Source organism: Balaenoptera musculus, chromosome 14 (assembly GCF_009873245.2).
Source record: "Balaenoptera musculus isolate JJ_BM4_2016_0621 chromosome 14, mBalMus1.pri.v3, whole genome shotgun sequence".
Classification (NCBI taxonomy): domain Eukaryota; kingdom Metazoa; phylum Chordata; class Mammalia; order Artiodactyla; family Balaenopteridae; genus Balaenoptera; species Balaenoptera musculus.
The window spans coordinates 7,999,260-8,023,756 of NC_045798.1; the positions used below are offsets into that span (position 1 = coordinate 7,999,260).

The 24,497-nt window shown below is 43.8% G+C and overlaps 1 protein-coding gene across 1 annotated transcript in view; it reads right to left on the bottom strand.

The window, feature by feature from the left end:
- The window catches only part of CFAP251 (cilia and flagella associated protein 251), a 67,754-nt gene that overhangs the window by 23,155 nt on the left and 20,102 nt on the right, over positions 1 to 24,497 (bottom strand). The window contains exons 8-17 of the mRNA XM_036874117.1: positions 21,138 to 21,215; positions 19,797 to 19,847; positions 17,045 to 17,259; positions 14,099 to 14,293; positions 13,124 to 13,374; positions 12,637 to 12,788; positions 11,396 to 11,569; positions 10,183 to 10,367; positions 2,815 to 2,929; positions 2,027 to 2,190 (exon numbers count right to left, since the gene is read on the bottom strand). Coding sequence (XP_036730012.1) covers positions 2,027 to 2,190; positions 2,815 to 2,929; positions 10,183 to 10,367; positions 11,396 to 11,569; positions 12,637 to 12,788; positions 13,124 to 13,374; positions 14,099 to 14,293; positions 17,045 to 17,259; positions 19,797 to 19,847; positions 21,138 to 21,215 — 1,580 coding nt within the window. The remainder of the gene's footprint in view (positions 1 to 2,026; positions 2,191 to 2,814; positions 2,930 to 10,182; positions 10,368 to 11,395; positions 11,570 to 12,636; positions 12,789 to 13,123; positions 13,375 to 14,098; positions 14,294 to 17,044; positions 17,260 to 19,796; positions 19,848 to 21,137; positions 21,216 to 24,497) is intronic.

The window sequence follows — 24,497 nt, forward strand, 5'->3', positions numbered from 1 at the left end:
AAGATCCCACATGCCGCGGAGCAACTGAGCCCGTGAGCCACAACTACTGAGCCTGCGCATCTGGAGTGTGTGCTCTGCAACGGGAGAGCCTGCGACAGTGAGAGGCCCGCGCACCGCGATGAAGAGTGGCCCCCGCTTGCCGCAACTGGAGAAAGCCCTCGCGCAGAAACAAAGACCCAACACAGCCATAAATAAATAAATAAATAAATTAAAAAAAAAAAATGGGGGATTTTAAAACAGATGTCAGACAAGGAGAGAAAGAGGGTGGCCTGCCAGCCAAGACAGGGGGAAAGATGAGGGAAGGGGTCTCCCAGGGGAAGTCTGAGATGCTGCAATGATAGTTTGGGGCCTAGGAGTGCGCTGGTTAAAATAATGTGAACGTGAGAGGATTTATCGTCTTCATTCACCCGACGACTCGCCATCAGTAGATCTGGTAGGGAATTTTGTTTGTTTACTTGTTTAGGGTTTTTATATTTCTTCCCATTAGTGAAGCACTGAACATATTAAAACACCAGAAGCAGCAATGAAGTGCTAATTAGTTTATAATGATCTTTTGTCCCTGCAACAGATTAAATTGAAATTCTCAGAAGCCTGGACTTTGGCCATGCACAGGAAAGCTACTGGAAAGTGGGTGCTTTTTTTTTTTTAAATCTCTACTAGTGCAGATCCCAAGATGATTGAGAAGAGGACAAAAACGAAAGAAGGAAGACTGTTCTCCCACCAGGGTGTTGCTTGCCCCATTGGTCCAGGTAACAGGCTAGGTGTCCAGGAATTAAGCAGCTCATTCTGGGGCCCTGATCAGGAGGTTCTTTTCAAGGGGAGAGCTCACCTCCAGCTTCTAAATTCCCAAGATCTGCCCTCTTAGGTGAAGGCAGAGGTGAAGGTCAGAGCTGCAACTGCAAACTGAAACCCCCGCGGTTCCAAAGCGGATTAACCTCGCTGTTCTTGCTCCTATTCAGGTTAAGGGGCGAAGCTTCGATGTCTGCACAGAAGAAAGATGTGCACGTGGCAGACAGTAAGGGGTGTGCTTTTAGTGGGAGCCATGAAGCAGGTTTGTTCTTTTAGGAAGCTCGGCGCCTCCAAGCTGCTTTTACCCAGCTCCTCAATGGGACCCTGCCAGGCAGGGGGCCACCTGAGAGGCAGGGGCTTGGAGAAGGTGGTCAGGCAAGGAACTGGCTCTGCCCTGGGGCTGCTCGCTGAATTTGGGGAGATGAGAGGATCACCATAGTTGTTGCCCCCTTTTTTAGTAACAAAGATCCTGAGCTCATAAGCAAATGCCTTTATAAGGAAGAAGAGACAAAAGGAAATGATTAATTTACTGAGTCCTTATCTCTGTGCTGTGTGCTTTACATGTATCAGCCTACCTGATCCTTACAAGGATCCTGTAAAAGTCCCTATTTTTACCCCCACGTACCCCCATTTCACAGACAAGGAATCCAAAGATCAGAGCTGCTAAGAAACCTGCCCTAGGTCCCACAGCTAGCAGAGAGTAGGCTTCAGATTTGAACCCTTGTCTCTTTGACTTCAAAGTCCGTGTCTCTCTGATGCTCAACCATGCAATTCTCCAGCCTCGCCCTAGGCATAGATTCTCAGCTCAGGGCAGGGGGGTGAGAAGAGTAGACTGAAAATACACATTTCAAATGATACTCTTACTATTTCTGTAACACACTCTTTGGAGATTCAGGCTAGATCTCTCTAACTGGTGTGAATTTGCAGGCGGCGACAGGGTGAGAAGTATCTCATGGGGCCCGGGTGAACAAGGTGGAATCACACGGCCTCACCTGCAAATACCATGGGTCCCTGGGACAGAACAGTAACCTTTTGTCTGCACATTAATAGGAGCGGGTGTCGCAGGGAGCACCCCAAAGGCAACGCCTGAGTCTTGGCTGTCTTTGGACCCGCAGGCCTAGCACAGTGCCTGGCATGTCATAGGGGTTTAATACCTGTCTGCTGTTCCTGAGTGAAAAGAAGGGGTCTCCACTCGGCACCCTTCTTATGGGGCCAAGCTTCTCGTCGCATCACGTACCTTAAATTGATTTCCCACTGCACCACCGTCCGGTCCTGCCCTCCTGCTGTGAAGGCGTAGCGGCCGTCATAGGAAACGTCCATTCCAGCCACCCCGCTGGGGTGGCATATAAGAGCAGATGTCTTATGTGGGTTGCCATCAACTGGTAAGATCTGAAGTCCAACCTAGAAAGGAAGATGTAACTAGATATTCAGACTCAGATAACCGGGCCCCAGGCCGGGCCTGGCAGGGTCACCTGTCACCTCCAGACCTGTTTACGGGAAGGACCTGTGTGTCCAGAACCAGCCATCTCAGTGTGTGAGAGCTGCATTTCACATGGCTGGGGCTTCGCACACTGTGCCCTGCACGGTGGTCCCTTGGGAGAGAGACGCAGGTTCCACCAGGACACAGAAGGAAGCTTTCCTCCTATCTTCATGGTCACATGTCCAGGCGTTTCCAGGACAATTCTGGCATCTTATGATTTTATGCCTACCCATATAGATTAGTCATCAAATATACAACTAAGCGTAACTAACTTGTATGTCTTTATAAGATTTTTCCTTGTAAAGAAATCAGAAAAGAAAAACCCTTTGGTGGACCATGTGTCTTGTACTTTTGGGAGTAGAGAAAATGAGGTAACTCTCCTGAGAGTCATTCCTGCTCATTTATGGCCATTTTCACTGTGGAGCAGGATGGGAGTCGCGGGCTTGGCTGTGAAAGCCGGCGTTCTTGAGTCTTGAAATACCTGAGACTGCGTCCGGCTCCAAGTACACGGTCACCTTACGGGGCAGAGAGCAAAGGGCTGGTACCTTGTCCCTGTTAACAAACACCATGTAGCGTTTCTGAAGTTCCAGAGGGGTTTTCACTGGGAGGATTTGTATCTGCTCAATGGGAGATCCGTAAACTGGCCCGAGGAGTGTCTTTCTGCAAGAGAAAAAAGGAACGCTTTCTAAATTCCACAAATCCCAAGGCAAGTTTTATGACTTGCTCCCTTTCACGTTGCCCTATACATTTTAAATTCTGAATTTCCTGTCTTGTTGCTCAGCTAAGCCAATTGTAAGAACCTCTCCCTCAACCGCTAACAGCGGCCGTAAATAAGGGGCAACAGCTCAAACGGCGAAACGCTCTGGGGAAACTCTGCTTGGGAAGGATGCTTTTCACAGCCGCGGCTCTGACTTTCCTCCTTGACAGCTGAGTGAAGGGAACATTATGCCTCGAGAACGTGCACGCGAACAAGGGATGGGAAAAATGCTGCAAGCACGGGAGGAACGTCAGCAGGATGCGAGGAAACACCCCCATCCCCACGGCGGGGCCAAGACCTCAGCCTGGTGTCCAGACAGCTGACAGCAGGTCTAAAGGCAACGCGCGGATTCCCAAAAATCCATCTGCGCATCAAACTGTAATGAATCGCACCCTCACAGCAGTCCAACTTCTGAATTCAGACACTCTTACGCTAATTAGGAATCTGATCTGAGGGGAGGCTCCCGGACAGGACCTCAAGCCCAGAGGTGGATTTTCCCTGAAGCTGGCCAGACCTGCGCATCAGGACCCCTTCCTTGCACACACACCTCCTGAGGCCTGGGAGGGGCACTGGCCACTTTTTATTCTTTTTTTTTAATATATATTTTTCACAGTATATCCTTGTCGCTTATTTTATTTATTTATTTATTTATTTATTTAGGGCTGTGTTGGGTCTTTGCTGCCGCGCGCGGTCTTTCTCTAGTTGCCGCGAACAGGGGCTACTCTTCATTGCGGTGTGCGGGTTTCTCACTGCGGTGGCTTCTCTTGTTGAGAAGCTCGGGCTCTAGGCGCGTGGGCTTCAGTAGCTGTGGCATGCGGGCTCAGTAGTTGTGGCTCGCGGGCTCTACTGTGCAGGCTAAATAGTTGTGGCGCACGGGCTTAATTGCTCCGCAGCATGTGGGATCTTCCTGGACCAGGGATCAAACCCGTGTCTCCTGTATTGGCAGGTGGATTCTTAACCACTGCGCCACCAGGGAAGTTCCCACTTTTTATTCTTAATTATATATCTTTTTTTAAAAAAGAGTACCCACAAAGCCAAATACACTTCACACCCCACAAAACTTGGGTCTGCCCCAGGGTAAGGACGGTAGCTATTTCATCTTATTATATTTTAAGCCCCTCATCGTTTGGATGTGTTTTCTCCCTGTGTCCCCTGCACCCAGCCCGTGTCTGGTGGGAACAGGAGACGCTCCTTGTATGTCTTTCTTGAGCACCTCTCTGTGCCAGGCACCGTGACGGGGGGTCGGGACTCAGAAATGAGTGAGCTTTGGTTGCTAACCTCACAGCCTTGCGGGAACAACAGACATGGAAGCACCATGAGGGGATAAGTGAGGTAACAGGCAAATTCCCGGCACGGAGCCTGTGCTGAGGAAGGAGTGATGGTACATCTATCAGGAGACATCTGAGCTGAGTTTGGGAAGGTGAACTGGAAAGGCAGAGAAAATATGGAGGTAACGGAAAAACAGGCAGTGGGCACAGGAGGTCAACGGTATGGGACGTGGACTATTGCTTGAAAACTGCAGAAACAGTAAAGCAGAAAGAAGGCTGGTGGTGGAGGGAGGTAAAACCGAAGAGGTGAGCAGGGGCGAGCTCTGAAGGCAGACTTGACCGTGACCACTGGGCTGCAGGATGCAGGAGAGTATCAGGCTGGATGATCCAGGATCAGGTTTACGTGCACAGAGAATTAGGTGAAATGTTAAAGACACTAAAATGACCAGCTGGTAGACAATGCATCAGCTAATTGTAAGTCACCCTTATCTAGTCATTTGAGTAGAAATGTTTGAGGACTTTCCTCAAATATCATTGAGTGGGTAGAGGCAGGGAAGAGAATGGTTAAGAGAACAGACTCTGGTTTGAATCCCAGCTCTGACCCTTAAAAATTAGGGGCAAGTTGTGGAGAAACTGGAACCTTCATATATTGCTGGCAGGAATGTAAAGTGGTGCAGCTACTTTGGAAAACAGTCTGGCAGTTCCTCAAACGGTTAAATATAGTTACCATATGATCCAGCAATTCTACCTCTAGGTCTACATCCAAGAGAAATGAAACAGATGTCTACACAGAAACTGATACACAAATGTTCATAATAGCCAAAAAGTGGAGACAACCCAACTGACAACGGATGGATGAGTAGACAAAATGTGGTCTGTGGATACAATGGAATACTATTCAGCCATTAAAAGGAATGAAGAACTGACACAGGCTACACCATGGATGAACCTTGAAAACATGATGCTAAGAATCAAGACACCAAAAGTCACATATTATATGATTCCATTTACATGAAATGTCCAGAATAGACAAATCCATACAGACAGAAAGTAGACTGGTGTTGCCAGGGGTGGAGCAGTGGGGGATCAGGGGGGAAAGGACGTGAATGGGGAGTGACTGCTAACGGGTTTGGGATATCTTCTGGGGGGTAATGAAAATGTTCTTGAATTAAATAGTGATGATGGCTATACAACTTTGTGAATACAGTAAAAAGCCACTGAAAATGGTAAATGTTATGGTATATGAATTATACCTTAATTTAAATTATAAATAAGCAAAAGAAAAAAAAGTCAAGTTAGTCAACCCCTCTGGGCCTCAGGTTCCTCACTGGTAAAATAGGGATAATGACAGTATTTACCCCATAAGACTGTAGTGAGCACTAAATAAGTTAATATATATAAAGCACTCAGAACAGTTCCTGGCACATAGTAGGAGCTATATAAATGCTACCTAGTACTGCCAAAATTTCTAACAGTTTCATAAAATTAATATCTTTTTCTTCTGATTGAAAACATTTTACATATTCATTGTGAAAATTTTCAAATATTGAGACATAAAGTAGAAAATCTACCCGTAACTCTACATGGCTGCACCCTTTATCCCAAGATAATCATGGGTAATAGCTTGGTGTATATGACTCGAGAACTTCTTTTATATATACTCTAGCCCATATAATTATAATTTTAGATGAAAATATATAAGTTACATAAATATAATTTTAGATGAAAATATATTCATGCATATTTGGCAATTTGCTTTATCTCATATTATGCCTTGGAGATATTTCCGTGTTACTATGCAGAGAGTTATCGTCTCTTTTTTCTTTTTTTTCCGCTTCTAAAAGCAGCATCATGTTTCAGTGTACTGACAAGCCATCATTTAACTAATTCCCTATTAATGGACATTTGGATTGTTTCCATTTTTAAAAATATTTTCAAACAAGACATCCTTTTACTTATGTCTTGGCATCCTGTGTGAGTACTTCTGTGGGCTACATTCCTAGAAGTCAGAAGACAGGCTACAATTTAATAGAGGGTAACACACTGCTGTCCCCACACCTCCCACCCCCGCCCACCAGCAGCCGGTTGGTTCCCTTACACCCTTGCCAACGCCGGGCGCTATCCATCATTTTTATCTTTGCTAATCTGATTTGTGAAAAATGAAGTCTTGTTTTCATTTGCATCTTTGATGTACTGGTGAGCATCTGCTCATAGGTTTTATTGGCCTTTGTCTGTGAACTGCCTCTTCACGTTCTTCCAAATGCTTTTAAATGCATTTTTTAATTATTTTGGATTTATCATCAAAAGGCAATTCCTTCCCAATTAAGTTGTGGTTACAGGGCTTTATTATTCCTACAACTTAAAAGATGCTTTATGCAAGGTGTTTTTACTTTGGAGCGATGAGAATGTTTTAACTAGATAGAGGTGGTAGTTGCACAACACTGTGAATGGACTAAATACCAGTGATTTGTTCACTTTAAAACGGTTGGTTTTATGTCATGTGAATTTCACCTCAATAAAATATTTTTTAAAAAGATGCTTTATACTAATTTCCAACTGATCTTCAATGGCAGAAACTCCTAACTTCATGGCTCTAAATGAAAGCACTAATTAGAAAAGATATACACATTCCTATGTTCATTGCAGCTTTACTTACAATAGCTAAGATATAGAAGCAACCTACATGTCCATCAAACGACGAATGGATAAAGATACACAATGGAATAAAAATCTTGTCATTTGTGACAACATGGATGGACCTAGAGGGTATTATGCTAAGTGAAATGAGTCAGACAGAGAAAGACAAATACTGTATGATTTCACTTACATGTGGAAACTAAAAAACAAAACAAATGAACAAATGTAACAAAATAGAAACAGAATTACAGATACAGAGAACAAACTGGTGGTTGCCTGAGGGGAGGAGGGATGGGGGAGGAAAGAAATAGGTGAGGGAGATTAAGCAGTACAAACTTCAGTTACAAAATAAATGAGTCACAGGTGTGAAATGTACAGCATGGAGAATATAGTCAATAACTATGTAATATCTTTGTACAGTGACATATTGTAGTGATCATGTTGAAATGAATGGAAGTATGTATAAATGTATAGAATCACTATGTTGTGTAACAAGAACTAATATAGTGTCATAGGTCAATTATACTTCAGAAACAAAGAAACTCATAGAAAAAGAGATCAGATTTGTGGTTACCAGAAGGGAGGGGTTGGGGGAAGGGGGAACCGGATGAAGGCAGGCAAAAAGCACAAACTTCCAGTTACAGGATAAATAAGTCCTCGGGATGTGATGTACCACATGGTAAACGGAGTGAGCCCTGCTGTGTGTCACACATGAAAACTGTTAAGAGAGTAAATCCTAAGAATTCTCATCTCACAGAAAAAAATGTTTTTCTAGGGACCTCCCCGGTGGTCCAGTGGTTGAGAACCCGTCTTGCAAGGCAAGGGACGCGGGTTCAAGCCCTAGTCAGGGAACTAACATCCCACATGCCGCACGGGGCAAGTAAGTCCACGCACCAGAACTAGAGAGGAGCCCGCATGCCGCAACTAAGACCCGACGCAGCCAAAAAATAAGATAAATAAATAATAAATTTTTTAAAAAACTGTTATAAAAAGTTATACAAAAAAAAGTTTTTCTATTTCTTTAATTTTGTACCTATAGGAGCTGAGGGATGTTCACTAAACGTACTGTGGTATCACTTCACGACGTATGTAAGTCAAATCATTACGCTGTATACCTTCAACTTATATAGTGCTGTATGTCAATTATATCTCAATAAAACTGGAAGAAAAAAATAATAGCGACAAAAAATGCAATGGATGGAAACATTTAAAAAAAAAAAAAAGAAAAGAAATTTGCTTTATGCTAATTTCCCACTGATCTTCAATGGCAGAAGCTCCTGACCGCTTGGCTCTGTGTCTGTTACTAAGTGTTAGCGGCAACTCCAGGCCTGGGCCGCTCCATCCCGCATCCCCCAGCCACCTGCTCAGCCAGCTCAGAGGTTCTCAGGACCGGGCACATCTATGGGATATTCTTTGTCCAAAAAGTTTGTGTCCATTAAAGATGATGTACAAAGATTCTGAAATCTTCCTAAAACTCCTTTTTACATATTTCTTTCAAATGTCTCCTTCCCAGTGTTTTAATAGTTTAAAAAAAATTGTGCTGGATTTCTCTCCTGTCCCTGCCACATGAAACGGCATTTTTCAGTCATTTTTCCTTGGACCCTTCTAAAAAGGGTTACTGGGGAAAAAAAAAAAAAAAAAAAAGATCCTGGGTGATCCTGGCCTTTTGAGGACCTATCTTATCTGAGATACATTTCCAAAAAAAGGTCTTCCTCAAGCATGGGGCCAGCTGCTGTTGGTGTTTTCCGACTTCCTCCTCCTGGGTGGGGTCACTAAAGCATTCTCACCTCCAGTTTCTCCTGACTCTGCTCTTCCCGGCCATACCCACGAGGCAGCCAAACCACAGGCAGAAAGAGGCTGCCTGCCAGGGCTGACTAGCTAGGATTCCAAAGCCAGGGCTGCAACAGGACCCAGTGATGCCAAGGAGAGGACAAAGTCACAGCTTGGTTCAAGGGTCAAGTCCTGCCCTGACCAGCTGCTTGACCTGGGGCAAGTTTTATCACCTCTCTGATCCCCAGTGGCACAATCCTTTGCAGGGTTATTGCAGATGAAACGGGATGACAAATGCAGGGCCCCGACACAGGGATCGTGCACCATAATCAGTGCTGATCACGAGAGGCAAAGCCTGGACCCACAGGCCTAGCAGCACAAGAGGCCAGCCACAGACGCAGACCTACTTCGGGATGGAGGAACCACTGCTCTAAGATGCTAAGCTTTGGATGCCCTGGGCTTGGTCCTTTGACCGCTTCTCCATCTACCCTTCCCCTCTGGAATCTTCTCTCATCTCATGGCTTTAAACCACCAGGTGTGCTGACCTCAGACATGGGTCTCCAGCCCAGCTTCTAACATGAACTCCACTTCCCCAATAAAATGCAAATTTCATGGTGACAGAAACATTGTTTTGTTTTCATCTCCATCTTCAGCACCTAGAACAGCACCTGGCTCAGGTAGGGGCCCAGTAAATAGCTACTGAGAGAACAAAGAATACTATCAGTTGAACTTAAAACTCCTTTAAGAACAAAGAATAAGAAAAATTAAACAACTGGTAGTATTCAGGTGAAACTATCTGTTGTTTTTTCTTTAACATCTTTATTGGAGTATAATTGCTTTACAATGGTGTGTTAGTTTCTGCTTTATAACAAAGTGAATCAGCTATACATATACATATACCCCATATCTCCTCCCTCTTGCGTCTCCGTCCCTCCCACCCTCCCTACCCTACCCCTCTAGGTGGTCGCAAAACACCGAGCTGATCTCCCTGTGCTATGCGGCTGCTTCCCACTAGCTATCTATTTTACATTTGGTAGTGTATATATGTCCATGCCACTTTCTCACTTCATCCCAGCTTACCCTTCCCCCTCCTCGTGTCTTCAAGTCCATTCTGAAACTATCTGTTTTTATCCACGAGGGAAGAACAGAAGATTTCATCGCACATCAGCAACTTCTCCGGGGCCCCAGGGTCCAGTTCCTTCGTTGAGCCTCAGGCACTGAGCTCTGGGTACCTTATCCCCGTGCAGTGCTGGGCTCAGAAACGAGGGCTCTGGGTTTGAATCCTGACTCTGGCACTTCCTAACCATGTGACCTTTGGTGAGAACGACCTCCCTTATCTGTGCCTCAGTTTCCTCCTCTGCAAAGTGAGGAGGGTTGAGATGGTAGCCAAGCTGCTTGCAGGTCCTTAAGGTGGGACTTGAAATAAGCCGGGCGCTGAGAAACGGATCTACGTGCCATTAGCGGGAAGCTCCCATGCTTACCTGCACATTTTTGTGGTTGAATTAAAAAGCTTCACTTTGTAGCCACTGTTGCAAATGAGCAGGAAGAGCTCCTTGGTAAGTGGCGGGTACCAGACCATACAGGTGGGGTAGTTGCCCTGGTCGGTTCGGTGAATGTCCAGGACTTCCAGGTGGTCTTTGTAGCTCTTGAGTAGATTATACTCGATCTACAGAGAAGCCCAGATGAACACACATGAGGACTGAGGTGAATGAAGTCAGTCAACAGTCCTTTTCTGGGGAGAGACAGCATCAGGTCTTCTAGGAGGAGACTTGCCTAAACTTCTACACCTAATAAGCTACCAATACGGAGTATCCATTATGAGCAAGATGATGCCATTTAGTACTCACGACTCCCCAGCAAAGCAGTACTGTTGTGCCCATTTTGCAGATGAGAAAACAGATGTTCAGAGAGGTTCAGTGGTTTTCCCAAGGTCACACAGCTAAGAAGTGGGAGGGTGAGAATTCAAATCTAGGTCCAACTAACTCCAAAACCTGAACTCTTACAGTTATGTTGTACTGCTTCACTTACCATTATCTTGGGAACTTTTTGAGGGTAGGAGCTAATTCATATCTAAATCTCAGCACTTGACAGTCATAAATTAGCAGCCTGCTGAATTTCACACATATGTAGGCTTTGGTGGCCAGACCAGCATGGGTGGACAGAAGGAAGGATGGATAGAATAAAGGAAGTAAGGGGGGGAGGGAAGGAAGTTAAGATGGATGCACAGATAGATCGATTGATTTTGAATCCTTTTGGCTCGATCATGTAATATTGCATTTGCCACTGTCTCTACCTTTCCCTCTGATATTCTCTGAGTTGTCACATTGAGGTAAAAGCCTGGCCCTGTCCCCTAGACACACAGAAAGTGTAAGTGTTGGCTTCCAGACGCACACTGAGAGGCGAGGGTGGCTGAGCTGTCCGTGCTGTGGGGAGCGCCCCCCCCCCCCCCCCCCCCCGTCAACATGCCACTTCCAGGAGCCTCCTCACTCAGGACACAAGTCCCTGTGTGGTGTCAGAGCCGTATGAAGGCCAAGCGCCAACTCGGAAAGGTGTTCGCTGCTTTGTCATACATTCATTTTCTCAAACAAACACACGCACACATACTGTGGGTCTGGTTCTGTGCCAGACGCCAGGGAGGTAACGAGAACGAGACATGTCCCTGGTGACCAGGCAAAGGAAAATGAAACAGCTCACCAAGAGTCTATCTCTCCCGAGGCTCAGCAGTCTCGGCTCATTGCTGTCCAGATGAACCCCGAACAGGACACTTCGAATGCTCTTGCGATGAGAACGAAGTCTTGCCAAATACTCCCAGACCCTTCGTCCATTTTTGACTCTCACCACGTAAACGGCCACGGTGAAACTTACATCCTGAGTATGAGCAAAAGAGCAGAAGTTGCTCCTTTTTAGATTTTGTAACTTAAGAATCATCACTATGTTTTTCATACTAACTTTGCTTTTAGAAACTTTATGCAAAAAGAAAACCTTAGTCTATTGGAGCAAGTAGTAAAATCATGCCCGTTTTGCAGATGAGAAAATCAAGGTTCAAAGTAGGTAGGTGGGGGCAGGGAGAGACGGTATTTGTCTGACACTATGGTCTTACTCTCCTTGCTGGTCCCCACCTCATTCTCTGTTGGAAACTGAAACCCCGACTCTTTCTGCCTTTGTCCTCCCTTCTCTTTATCCGGCTACACAAAATTTTAAAAGGTACGATTAAAAAATATATACATGATGGCTGAGAGTGACAGGGGTCGGGGAGTGGGCGGGAGCAGCCTGAAGGGACCTGGGGCGCCTGAGTCAGTGTGTTGCTGGGAAGCGTGTAAGGGACAGAGGTTCAAGTGAAGCCGGCTGCTTCCCTGCAGCCCACCCCATCCCCCAAGAGAACTGGAATGAAGGGAGAGGTTGGGGGGGTCCCAGAAAAATCTTTACTGAGATTAAGAGCCCTATTCGCAGAGGGAAGGACCAGAATCCGAAATGCTCGGTGGAAGACTCTGCTTAAATGAGAATGTCATCTCGTCAAAAATCAAAGGGAAAGATAAAACCCTGGATGCAGAGAAAGGGTTCCGAAAAACTAACAAACCAAAACGAGCTGTCAGAGTAGCAGAATCCAAGTCTGGAAGTTCTGAGGCCCTGGTCTTGTTTTCAGGCAGAAGTACCCCCACTTCCCCCACCCCTTTCTCCTTTTGTAACAGCTTTATTGAGATATAATTCACCTCCCACACAATTCACCCACTGGAAGTGTACAGTTCAATGGGCTTTAGTATATTCAGAGAGTTGTGCATCCATCATCACAGTTTTAGAACACTTTCATCACCCCCCAGAAGAAACCTGTACCCGCTAGCAGCTACTCCCCAGCACCCCCACCTCCCAGCCCCTCCTCTTTGTGGCTTTAAATAAGGTTGCTGAGCCCCTGGACGGCACTGAGTGAAAATACTCACAGCGGTCGCCATATACTGGGAGTCATGGGAGAAGCTGATGTGAGTCACACTGGTTCTGGAATATTTGAAAGGCTCTGGGATTTCACTTTCTAAGGACATTGCATCAAGAATGTAAACAGTCCCTTCTGTGAAGCCAGCTCCGAGGAGAGCTCCTGAAATCACAAGCCAGAGAACAATGATCGAAAAGGACTTCATTCACTCAAGAAACATCGACTCCACGCCAGGCCTTGTTCTAGGTGCCGAGGAGACAGCAACGAACACGACAGACAAGGTCCTGAGAAGGAGAAGTAAACTGGAAAGCATGGCATCGTGGGATGAGACCAGGTGGTACGGAGCTCTGCAGGGTCCAGGGGGAGAAGGCGTCCCATCTGGCCTGGTGCGGGGAGAGGGTCAAGGTAACCTTCCTGGAGCTGTGACAGCCAAGGGATTAGCCATTTGGGTCTGTTTTCAGTTTAGAACCTGAGACAGGCTGACAAAATGAAAATACCTTCGGGGTTGTAGGTCAGACTCTGGACTCCAAGCCCCTTCTCAAAGATCCTGCTGAAGAGGTATTTTTTCTGTTCATAATCCCACACTTTGATCATCCCACAGAAACTCCCGATGGCAATGAGGGGTTGGTACGGGTGGCAGGAGATGGCACAAATGGCATCCTTGGGCTCTACAAATAACTTCTCAAGTTTGGTCCCATCTGCTGTTAAGTGGTACACTGACGCATCCGACGTTCCAATGATAAAATTCCTGTTTGCCAAGGAGAGACCCAACAGCATCAGTGTTTGCAGGGAATGGGGCACGCCAGCTATTCTGCTTCTAATTGCACATGAAACGCCTCTGTCGTCTGTAATTTAGTGACATTATTAACCCAACATCTCCAAAAATATACCACCAATACCCAACAGCCTCCATTTGCAAGTGAAAAAGCCCACATTTCTACATGTAAATTGAGTCATTAAGTATGCAGATGGACAGTCAGTTGTACAATTAGCTAATCTGCACATGCAAATATTCATTTGTGTATGCAAATATGGAGTTTGGTGCACACATACAGATGTGCCTGCAAATACCACAAGGGTAATTAAGCAGACTCACAGATAATTCTGTCTTGAAATGTTATGGCTATTAACTATCAAATCCCTTTAACTGTAGTGCTAGGACAAACTCAGCTTCGAGAAAGGAGACCAACCTACAGCGGAGGACTCCAGAGGCAACAGAGATTAGAGCCCTTTGCGGCTTCCCATCACTAGACGTTCTTAACAGGAGAATGATGTTTCGCTTAAAAAATCGATTAAATAGTGATTGTAATCAGCCAAGGAGATCCACCTGCATGCCAGGTAAAGGACTGACTAGGGAGGCCAGCTCCCTCGAGTTCACATCCCAGGAACAGGAAGAAGATCCCACTGTACACACACTAAAAGAAGACATCACTTTTTGACCATGCAAATGATGAGATTCATTAACAACTCACCTTACAATAAAAAGGTCACCTTTTAAAGTGCAGTCTGGAGGATAGTTTGTATTTTCGGTCGGAGGAGTTGCCGGGGTCTTTGAGAAGGACAGGCTTCTTATGGAGCTCAGTTTGAAGTGGCTGTACCAGTTCACAATGGACAGGCTGTGATCGTAGAACTTGATGTTACCCCGAATGTCGCCTGTGACAATATAGCTGAAATGGAGAATAACATCGGCTTGTTAAATAATGGTAATGAGTACCATCTATTGAACACCTAATTAGATGTCAGCCCCTGGACTCCGGGCATTGTAAAAACTTTCACTTAGTACTGCCCTGGGCTTCCCTGGTGGTGCAGTGGTTAAGAATCCGCCTGCCAATGCAGGGGACACGGGTTCAAACCCTGGTCCGGGAAGATCCCACATGCCGCTGAGAAACTAGGCCCATGTGCCACAACTACTGAGCCTGCGCTCTAGAGAGGCCGCAAGCCACAACTACTGAAGCCCGCGTGCCTGGAGCCTGTGCTCCACAACAAGAGAAGCCACTGCAGTGAGAGGTCTGTGCACCACAATGAAGAGTAGCCCCCACTCGCCGCAGCTAGAGAAAGCCCGCATGCAGCAGCGAAGACCCAACACAGCCAAAAATAAAAACAAATAAATAAATAAATTTATTTTTTTTAAAAATATTGCCCTATGTGGCTGATTTTACTGTCATCCCAGTTCACATCTAGGAAACTAAGGCTCAAGGCCTCGGATTGCCAGATTTAGCAAATAAAAATGCAGGATACCCAGTTAAATTTGAATTTCAGATGAACAATGAGCAAATTTTTAGAATAAGTACGTCCCATATATTGCATGGTCCCAAATGCAGTTGCCCCGTGCAACATTTGGGACGTACATAAACCTGGCAACCCTATCAGGGCCACGTGGCTAGACTATGCCGGGATCCAGGTGTATCTTATGCAAAGTCCATGCTCTCTGCTCTCCTCTTCCCTGCCGCCCAAGATCAGCCCCACGCCATGGCAGTGGGCAGTGACTTACACCCTCTGCCGTAAGACTACAGATGACAACAGAGTCCATCAACCATCCCTCTGAAATCACGCAGGCTGGCAACGGGATACAGGAAGACACTGCTGTGAGAGCGATCGATGGTAAAACCCTGTCCAGTCACCACAGCCAAAGGCAGTGCTGCGTGACAAAACGGCTTTTATTTCCAGTCCTCAGAGCCATCCCAAATGGGCTTGTTTTTTCTAAAGCCTCTGACATAATTCTAATCACGGGGGGCGGGGGGAGGTGTGGGATGAATTTTCTCTTATACACGCAAAGTGATTAAATGAGGTTTCTGATTAATAAGCAAGGCAGGTGGGCCGAGTAATTGGCTAGAATGTCATTCACAGCCCTCTGCTGGACAGAAACGGCACAACAAGCCAAGTGTTTTCTGAGACCCTTTCCTGCAAGGGCTCTGGGGTCCTGGCTGGGTTTTATTTAACATGGAGAAAAGGAAACGCAGGCCTGGTCTTCCCTGGGTCCTAACCCCCAACAATTAAAAGTTGATTGCATCACCAGCTGCAATTCTACTACTGTCTTTTCGCATCAAGTGAGTGAAGATGACGATTTGCATTTGTCTTTGTAAAGCCACGCCAGGACCTCACTGTTCCTCTGTATTAAAAGAAAGGGTCAAGAAAGCAAAGGGCTTCTGGGAAGCAGATGGCACAATGACTCCAGCCATGCGGGCAGGGTTCTTGTCACGAGGCAATCGTCTCCAGCACTGATAATGGATAATGGTTGTACCTAGAGCTCCCCTGTACCAGATGGCATGCTAAGAGTTTTACAAGGCTTGGGAATTCCCCCGTCGTCCAGTGGTTAGGACTCAGAGCTTTCACTGCCGGGGCCAGGGTTCAATCCCTGGTCAGGGAACTAAGATTCCGCAAGCCGTCCTCACAAAATCACTCTGGCGAGACAGTATTGTTATGCCTACTTTACAGATGGAAGAATGGAGGCTCAGCACATTTAAGCCCCTTGTCCAAGGTCACTTGGCAAGGAAGGGATGCATCTGGCAATGTGAACCCCTTTACGTCTGAGGCTAAGGCATAAGGCTTAGATCATCTATGTGCTCCCGCAGTCTCTCAAAATCAAAGAGTTAGGGAACTTTATAAAGTTATGTTGTAGTTCATCTTTTCATGATGGGTAAATGTTATTCTGTAATCAGAAAGAAATATATAGCTATTTATGTCCTCTTCTTAAATTTAAAGTATGGGCAAAATAAGTCTAATTAGGGCAGAAGAAAAAAAATTAGTTACTTTTTGTTTCACCAACACAAAAGGACTGTTAAAAGTAATACATGCCTGGGGCTTCCCTGGTGGTGCAGCGGTTAAGAAGCCAACTGCCAGTGCAGGGGACTCGGGTTCGAGCCCTGGTCCGGGAAGATCCCACATGCCACAGAGCAACTAAGCCCGTGCACCACAACTACTGAGCCTGTGCTCTACAGCCCGTGAGCCACAACTACTGAAGCCCACGTGCCACAACTACTGAAGGCCACGTGCTCTGGAGCCCATGCTCTGCAACTAGAGAAGCCACCGCAATGAGAAGCCCGTGCACCGCAATGAAGAGTAGCCCCCGCTCGCCGCAACTAGAGAGAGCCTGCGTGCAGCAGCAAAGACCCAACGCAGCCAAAAATAAAATAAATAAATAAAATATTAAATTACTTTAAAAAAGAAGGAATACATGCCCATGATTTTTTTTTTAAAAAAGCAAACCAATCAGTACAAATGAGACTATAAAAAGAAGTAAATCCACCCCCATCCTTGATCCTAGATCTCAGTTCTTTTCCTCAGAGGCAGCCAATGTTCCCAGTTAATTGGCTCTCCCAAGAAACAATCTATGCATGTACAACATACGTGTATACCTCCAAAAGGGTTTTAAAATAATTTTATAATCATCTATAGCTACTTTTTAATTAATTAAGTACCTGTCAACTGTAGTAAGCACAGTGATACCCTCCTTCTGCAAATGAACCAGTTTACAAGGTGTGATGTGGGGAAAGCCCGAAGAGGTGGAGGCAGATGGCGGTGGGCGGTAAATGTCCCAGACAACCAGCTTCCCTTCCAGTGTCGCCGACAGTATTTGGGTTAAATTCAGATGAAAGACTGACTGGCTAAATTTTCCCACGAGCTTGTTGAATGTCTGCATTTCAAGAGACAGGTTATGAGTTACCTTTGGGAGTAAATATAAAACAAAACATTTATCAACACGACGTTTTATAATGTTTTACCTAAATATAGTAGGAAAAAAATAAAGTAAAAAAAAAAAAATCATTTAAAAAAACCCTCCCCCATGGATTGCCATGATCCAGGCAGTTTTGAACCTCTGAAGGTTTGCTAAGAGCAAGTGAAGGGTTATGTACTGGCTTAATTAAACTGTTTGCTTAAAGCAAATGAAGGAGTGATTAATCATTGTTTATATCTGTTCAACTTCTCTTACTGAGGTTTCAGAGACTGATAAAGAAACTAATGTCTCTGGTGGACAAAGCATGTTCCAGCTGTAAAATATTATAAAACAATTCTCTCAGTTTATTTTTGATCATAAATTATTTTCCCATCAGTGGAAATTTAAGTGCTGTACATAGAAATGCCCCAAGACTTCTTATTAAATGTGTGCTACGTAGGATAAGGCACTAGGCCATCTTTCTTAGAGAGTGTCTTAGAGATGAAGCATAGAAAGAACCCAGAGCAGTGAGTGAACCCTCAGTGAATGTTTACTGAGTGAATACATGAAGGAAACTCGGCGATCCGTCATATGATACAGTAAGTCTGCTGCCTGACTCTCTACTTAGGCAGAGAAGATCCTAAGGTGGACCTCTTTGACTTGAACACAAGAGGGTCAGGAGAAGCACAATTGGTCAAGCAAGGACATCACGTTCTTTCTAAGAACAGCCCTGTTTCAACACGAGGCATTTTTATCATTTCAAACTGCAGCCGATCCTCATTCTTTGTGGATTTGGTATTTGTGAATTTACTTACTTTCTGATATTTATTTGTAACCCCCAAACCAATCCTCGTGGCACTTTCACAATCATTTGCAGATGTGTGCATGTGCCGAGTGGTGAAAAACGTGACATTCCCAGCTGAGGTCAAACAAGGCAACTCCGTGCCTTCTTGTTTCACCTCTCAAACGACAGACAAGTGTCCTTTTCCTAGCCTGTTTAATGTGATGTTCGAAATTTTTTTTGGTGCTTTTTGTTGGTGATTTTGGTATTTAAATTGGCTCCTGAATATGGTACTGAAATGCTGTCTAGTGCTCCTAAGCCCAAGAAGGCTGAGACGTGCCTCACAGAGAATACACCTGTTAGATAAGCCTCATTCAGGAAGGAGTTCTATCTAGTGAGTCCAACATTAAGGAACCAACATTATATATTAAATATGGTGTCTTTAAACAGAAACATACATAAAACAAGGTCATGCATCTGTCAGTCGGTGAAAGTACTGTGACCCTAGGCTGGCAGGAGCCTATTCCTGTATCTCTCCTAGGAGCAATGATTCAGCATCCACTAATTCAGGTCTACAGAGACCTTACAGAACATAACTGCTGCAAATAATGAGAACTGACTGTTTGTTTTTTTTTTTGATACTTTGATGTATGAAAAGCAAAGTTTGCAGACAGAATAATCTTGCCTTGTGTCCATCGTCTTTTGGCATGCCCTCTTGAAAAATAAAGTTTTATTGGTCAAACCAAAAGTGAAGAAGGGAAGCAGAAAAATCACTGTCAGGTGCACAGTGAGAGTAGGTTATGTGAGTATCAAAAGCAGAAACTGCTGCAGGAGACAGGACTCGAGGTCCACCTCAGGTGCAATCACTCAAGGAAAGCAGGAATGATAAAACGTTCCCGCCAGCACCTGGCTCACCACCTTTCTACTGGCTCTTAAACATCTAAATACCCAACATCATTTTTAAAAAATGGTCCTATCTATCTATCTATCTATCCATCCATCTATTGTCTTATTTTTGGCCCTGCGTCTTTCAGGATCTTAGTTCCCCCACCAGGGATGGAACCCGCGCTGCCTGCATTGGGAACACCGAGTCTTAACCACTGGACCGCCAGGGAAGTGCACCCAGTATCATTTTTATTGCTCTGAAAACTGAGCAGCTTAAAGGGATCCACTCATGTTCAACTACTTTACTTATTTCACCCCAAATTAACTTTCACCTTTTGTCATGTGCACACATACATTATAAAAATCATCACTTTCTTGGGTATTTTCTCATGGTAGTAAACGTTCTTTGCCATTTATTTATTTATTTATTTATTTATTTATTGTTTTTTTAAATACTTATTTGGCTGTGCTGGTTCTTAGTTGCGGCCCGAGGGATCTTTGTTGCCGTGTGTAGGATCTTCAATTGCGGCATGCGGACTCAGTTGCGGCATGCAGGATCTAGTTCCCTGACCAGGGATCGAACCCAGGCCCCCTGAATTGGGAGTGCGGAGTCTTAGCCACTGGACCACCAGGGAAGTCCCTGCCATTTATTTTTATTCCATATTATTTTGAACAATCCTTCCATTATTTTTAACTGGCCATTCAGTATGGTAAAGGACCTAAGTAAAAATTTCAAATTATTTTGCAATATAAAGACATACAAAGAGTAGCCCAAAATGACTAAGCTGACACACACATATTTATTCTCCACAAAGTCAGACGTAAAAAAAAGCACAACAGGCATACTCACTTTTTCTGTTAAAAGTGGGGCACTGTGAACAAGTATATCTCCCTCTTCATACTGATAAGCACAGAAAAAAAAAATCACTACTAAAAAAAGACTTGGTTTCCAAAAGAAGAGCTACATAACAGCAAAAATCAAAACAAATGCACCTGAACAGGGTCAGAGCTTTGCAATTTCTACAGGTAGGATAACCTGCTGTCTCTAGGGACATCTAGAAACATTCTGAAAGAAAAGTAAATACATAAAAAATGCCACAAATGATTGTGACTAAGTGGTAGTTAATGCAAATCTGAATTCTACATTTATAAGGCTTTGAAGCTATAATCAATACCTGAAGGAATGAATATCACTGAAAATCAGCAATTCAATGTGTTTTTGTTTAGCAGTTTTCTTATTGAGGAAAATTCACTTAATATAAAATTAACCATTAACCATTTTAAAGTGTAAAATTTAGTGCCATTTAGTACATTAACAATACTGTGCAACCATCATTCCCTCTAGTTCCAGGACACTTTCGTCACCCCAAAAGGAAGCCCTCTATCCATTAAGCAGTCACTTCCCATCCCCCCCAGCCCCTGACAACCACCATTCTGATTTCCGTCTCTATGAATTTACCTATTCTGGACAGTTCATATCAATGGAATCATAGAGTATGTGGCTTTTTGTGTCTGGTTTCTTTCATTCAGCATAATGTTCTAAAGGTTCATCCACGGTGTGGCAGGCGTCTGTACTTCATTGCTTTTAATGGCTCAATAATATTCCATATATGGATAGACCACATTTGGTTTATCCATTCATTAGTTGATGGGCATTTGATTTGTTTCTACCTTTTGATTATTGTGAATAATGCTGCTGCTAGGAACATTTGTGCATAAGCATTTGTTTGAACGCCTGTTTTCAATTATTTGGGGTATACACCTAGAAATTGGTGGGTCATATGGTAATTTTATGTTTAACTTTTGATGTTTTTTTTAATCTCATGATTTTGCCCTGTGTCAGTATATATATGACCAATCTGTTTGCTAATTCCTTTTTGAAAGGGAATAAAGTCCAAGATCTTGAAAAACCCTTGATCTTGAATATATTTTAGACCTTAAATATATTCAAAGAAATATTTGCCACATTACTTTAAAAAATTAAATGAAATTTAAATTATCTGCTTCTGATTTAATATGCTAATTTCCAATGGGACTAAAATAAATGCTATAATTAAATCAAAACATTTTAATATACGTTTATTGCTTTCTAAGTAGATACTATATTGTTACATTACCAAAAGATCTGTACTCAAAGAATAAACACATACTTGTTTATACATTTAAAACAAATGAAAATATTTCTACTTACCCACATATAATATATTGCTTGTGTTTTACTATTGCTCACCAATTCTTTATTATTTGTTGGATTAAAAGTAAGGCAGCTCTGAAATATAAAGTATGAAAATATGTTACATTATAATACATTTTCTGTTTCTCTCTGGTTAAGCTGAATGTTAAAGTTAAATAATATTTTTAATTAAAATAAATAACTGAGTAGGAATATAAAACAGAAAAGACATGGGGGATTTCCCTGGTGGTCCAGTGGTTAAGACTCCACGCTTCCACTGCAGGGAGCATGGGTTCGGTCCCTGGTCAGGGAAGTAAGATCCCACATGCCTCGCGGCATGGCCAAAATAACAAAAACAAACAAACAAAACAAAAAAACAAGAAAAAAAGCATGGCATTTTGTAAGCAATAGGAAAATAATTTAAATACTGAATGTTAAAATTAATGGTCTCAAACATGTTTCCTTTCCTATTTAGTCTTATTTATTATAATTCATCATCTGTAAATTGGAGCAAGCAAAAGTAAACTAGTATTCACCAATAACCTTTATTCTGTGTCCTTTTGGACAAAGACTGCTGTGTATTCATTTCTAAATTTAACAGGGCCACAAGGTAACTTGGAACGAACGCAAAATACTGGAAGGGGGTTCTGATTCCTGCCAAGATGGTGTGTAGCGTGGGTTGCCTGGCTCCCTCCCCAAAAATCAACCCTGCAGACACTATAAAGGGAAGGAAACCTGAAATGCGGAAACTAAGTAACAACAAGTGAGAAATCCCTGGGGAGACAAGGCGTACGTCTTGAAATGATATACGCATGGGAGGCAGGCAGCTGCAGCCTGACGTGGAGGGCTGCAGGAGACGGATGCGAGACGGGTTGGAGAAATGCTTTTTTTGTTTGTTTTTCAAAGATTTTTTTTGGATGTGGACCATTTTTAAAGTCTTAATTGAATTTCTTACAGTATTGCTTCTGTTTTACGTTCTCGTTTTTTGGCGCTGAGGCATGAGGGATCTTAGCTCCCCAACCAGGGATCAAACCCGCACCCCCTGCATTGGAAGGTGAAGTCTTAACCACTGGACTGCCAGGTAAGTCCCAAGAAATACTTTTTTTTTCTTTGATTTTTTTTAAATCTTTATTTGGAGTATAATTGCTTTACAATGTTTGTTAGTTTCTGCTGTATAACAAAGTGAATCTGTTATACATATACGTATGTTCCCATATCTCTTCCCTCTTGCGTCTCCCTCCCTCCCACCCTCCCTATACCACCCCTCTAGGTGGTCACAAAGCACTGAGCTGATCTCCCTGTGCTACGCGGCTGCTTCCCACTAGCTATCTATTTTACATTTGGTAGTGTATATATGTCCATGCCACTCTCTCACTTCGGCCCAGCTTCCCCTTCCCCCTCCCCATGTCCTCAAGTCCATTCTCTACATCTGCGTCTTTATTTCTGTCCTGCCCCTAGGTTCATCAGAACCATTTTTTAAAATTCCATATATATGTGTTAGCATATGGTATTTGCTTTCCGAGAAATGCTTTTTAAGTTCCATTCCTGCCTCTCCCACCCCATCTCTTATTCCTTGCCTGCTGATTGCTGCCTCATTTCAAGAATGTAAACTACCAATGCCAATGCCAGATGATCAATTTCAGGACAACACAAAGGCCTGGGTGGGGTGAAGAACTGGTGAAAGCAAGTGCATGGATGAGGCCTCACAAAGGCTGAAAATCAGCCTCAAATCACCTCAATCTCTGATTAGATTGAGGTGACCACTTTGCCAAAGGCCTCTAAGAAGCAAAAGTAAGTCTTCCTTGGAGGAAGTTATTATCAACCTGAGCCTCAAATTATTCCTATTCTTTTTAAAGCACAACATCTAGCATTCAATGAAAAATAACCAGGCATAGGAAAAAGACATGTCCAAATGACTGAAAAACAAGGGAGAAAAGTAATCTACAGAAAGACACCCCCAGGAGATCCAGGTATTTTTTATGGCTGAGTAGTATTCCATTATATATATGTACCACATCTTCTTTATCCATTCATCTGTTGATGGACACTTAGGTTGCTTCCACATCTTGGTAATTGTAAATAATGCTGCTAAGAACACAGGGGTGCATGTATCTTTTTGAATTAGCGTTTTTGGTTTTTTTCAGATATATATCCAGGAGTGGAAATGCTGGGTCATATGGAAGTTCTATTTTTAGTTTTTTGGGAAACCTCCATATTGTTTTCCACAGTGGCTGCACCAATTTACATTCCCACCAACAGTGCACGAGGGTTCCCTTTTCTCCACATCCTCTCCAATATTTGTTGTATTGTGGTCATTCTGATAGGTGTGAGGTGATATCTCACTGTGGTTTTAATTTGCATTTCCCTGATGATCAGCAATCAGATAACTCTATTTAAAAAAAAAATCAAATGGAACTTCTAGATCTGAAAAAAAAAATGGTTTAAAAAACACGAAATGGAAATTGAGTTATTTTTAGTGAGGTGGATGGACCTAGAGTCTGTCATACAGAGTGAAGTAAGTCAGAAAGAGAAAAACAAATACTGTATGCTAACGCATATATATGGAATCTAGAAAAGTGGTACTGATGGACCTAGTGGCAGCGCAGGAATAAAGATACAGACGTAGACAACGGACTTGACAACACAGAGGGGGAAGGGGAGGCTGGGACGTAGTGAGAGAGTGGCATGGACATATATACACTACCAAATGTAAAATAGATAGCTAGTGGGAAGCTGCTGCATAGCACAGGGAGATCAGCTCAGTGCTTTGTGACAACCTAGAGGGGTGGGATAGGGAGGGTGGGAGGGAGGCTCAACAGGGAGGGGATGGGGGATACTAACACAACATTGTAAAGCAATTATACTCCAATACAGATGTATAAAAAGAAGTGAATAAAGCATAGGGTGGGAGAAAAATAAAAAGAAAAATAAAAAAGAAAAAACATGGGACTTCCCTGGTGGCACAGTGGTTAAGAATCTGCCTGCCAATGCAGGGGACAGGGTTCAAGCCCTGGTCCGGGAAGATCCCACATGCCGTGGAGCAACTAAGCCCATGCGCCACAACTACTGAGCCTGCGCTCTAGAGCCCACGAGCCACAGCTACTGAGCCCGTGTGCCACAACTACTGAAGCCCGTGCGCCTAGAGCCCATGCTCTGCAACAAGAGAAGCCACTGCGATGAGAAGCCCGTGCACCACAACGAAGAGTAGCCCCTGCTCACCGCAACTAGAGAAAGCCCATGCACAGCAACAAAGATCCAAAGCAGCCAAAAATAAAATAAAAATAGAAAATAAATAAATTTATTTAAAAAAAAAAGAAAAAAGAAGAATCTGCCTGCCAGTGCAGGGGACAAAGGTTCGAGCCCTGGTCCAGGAAGATC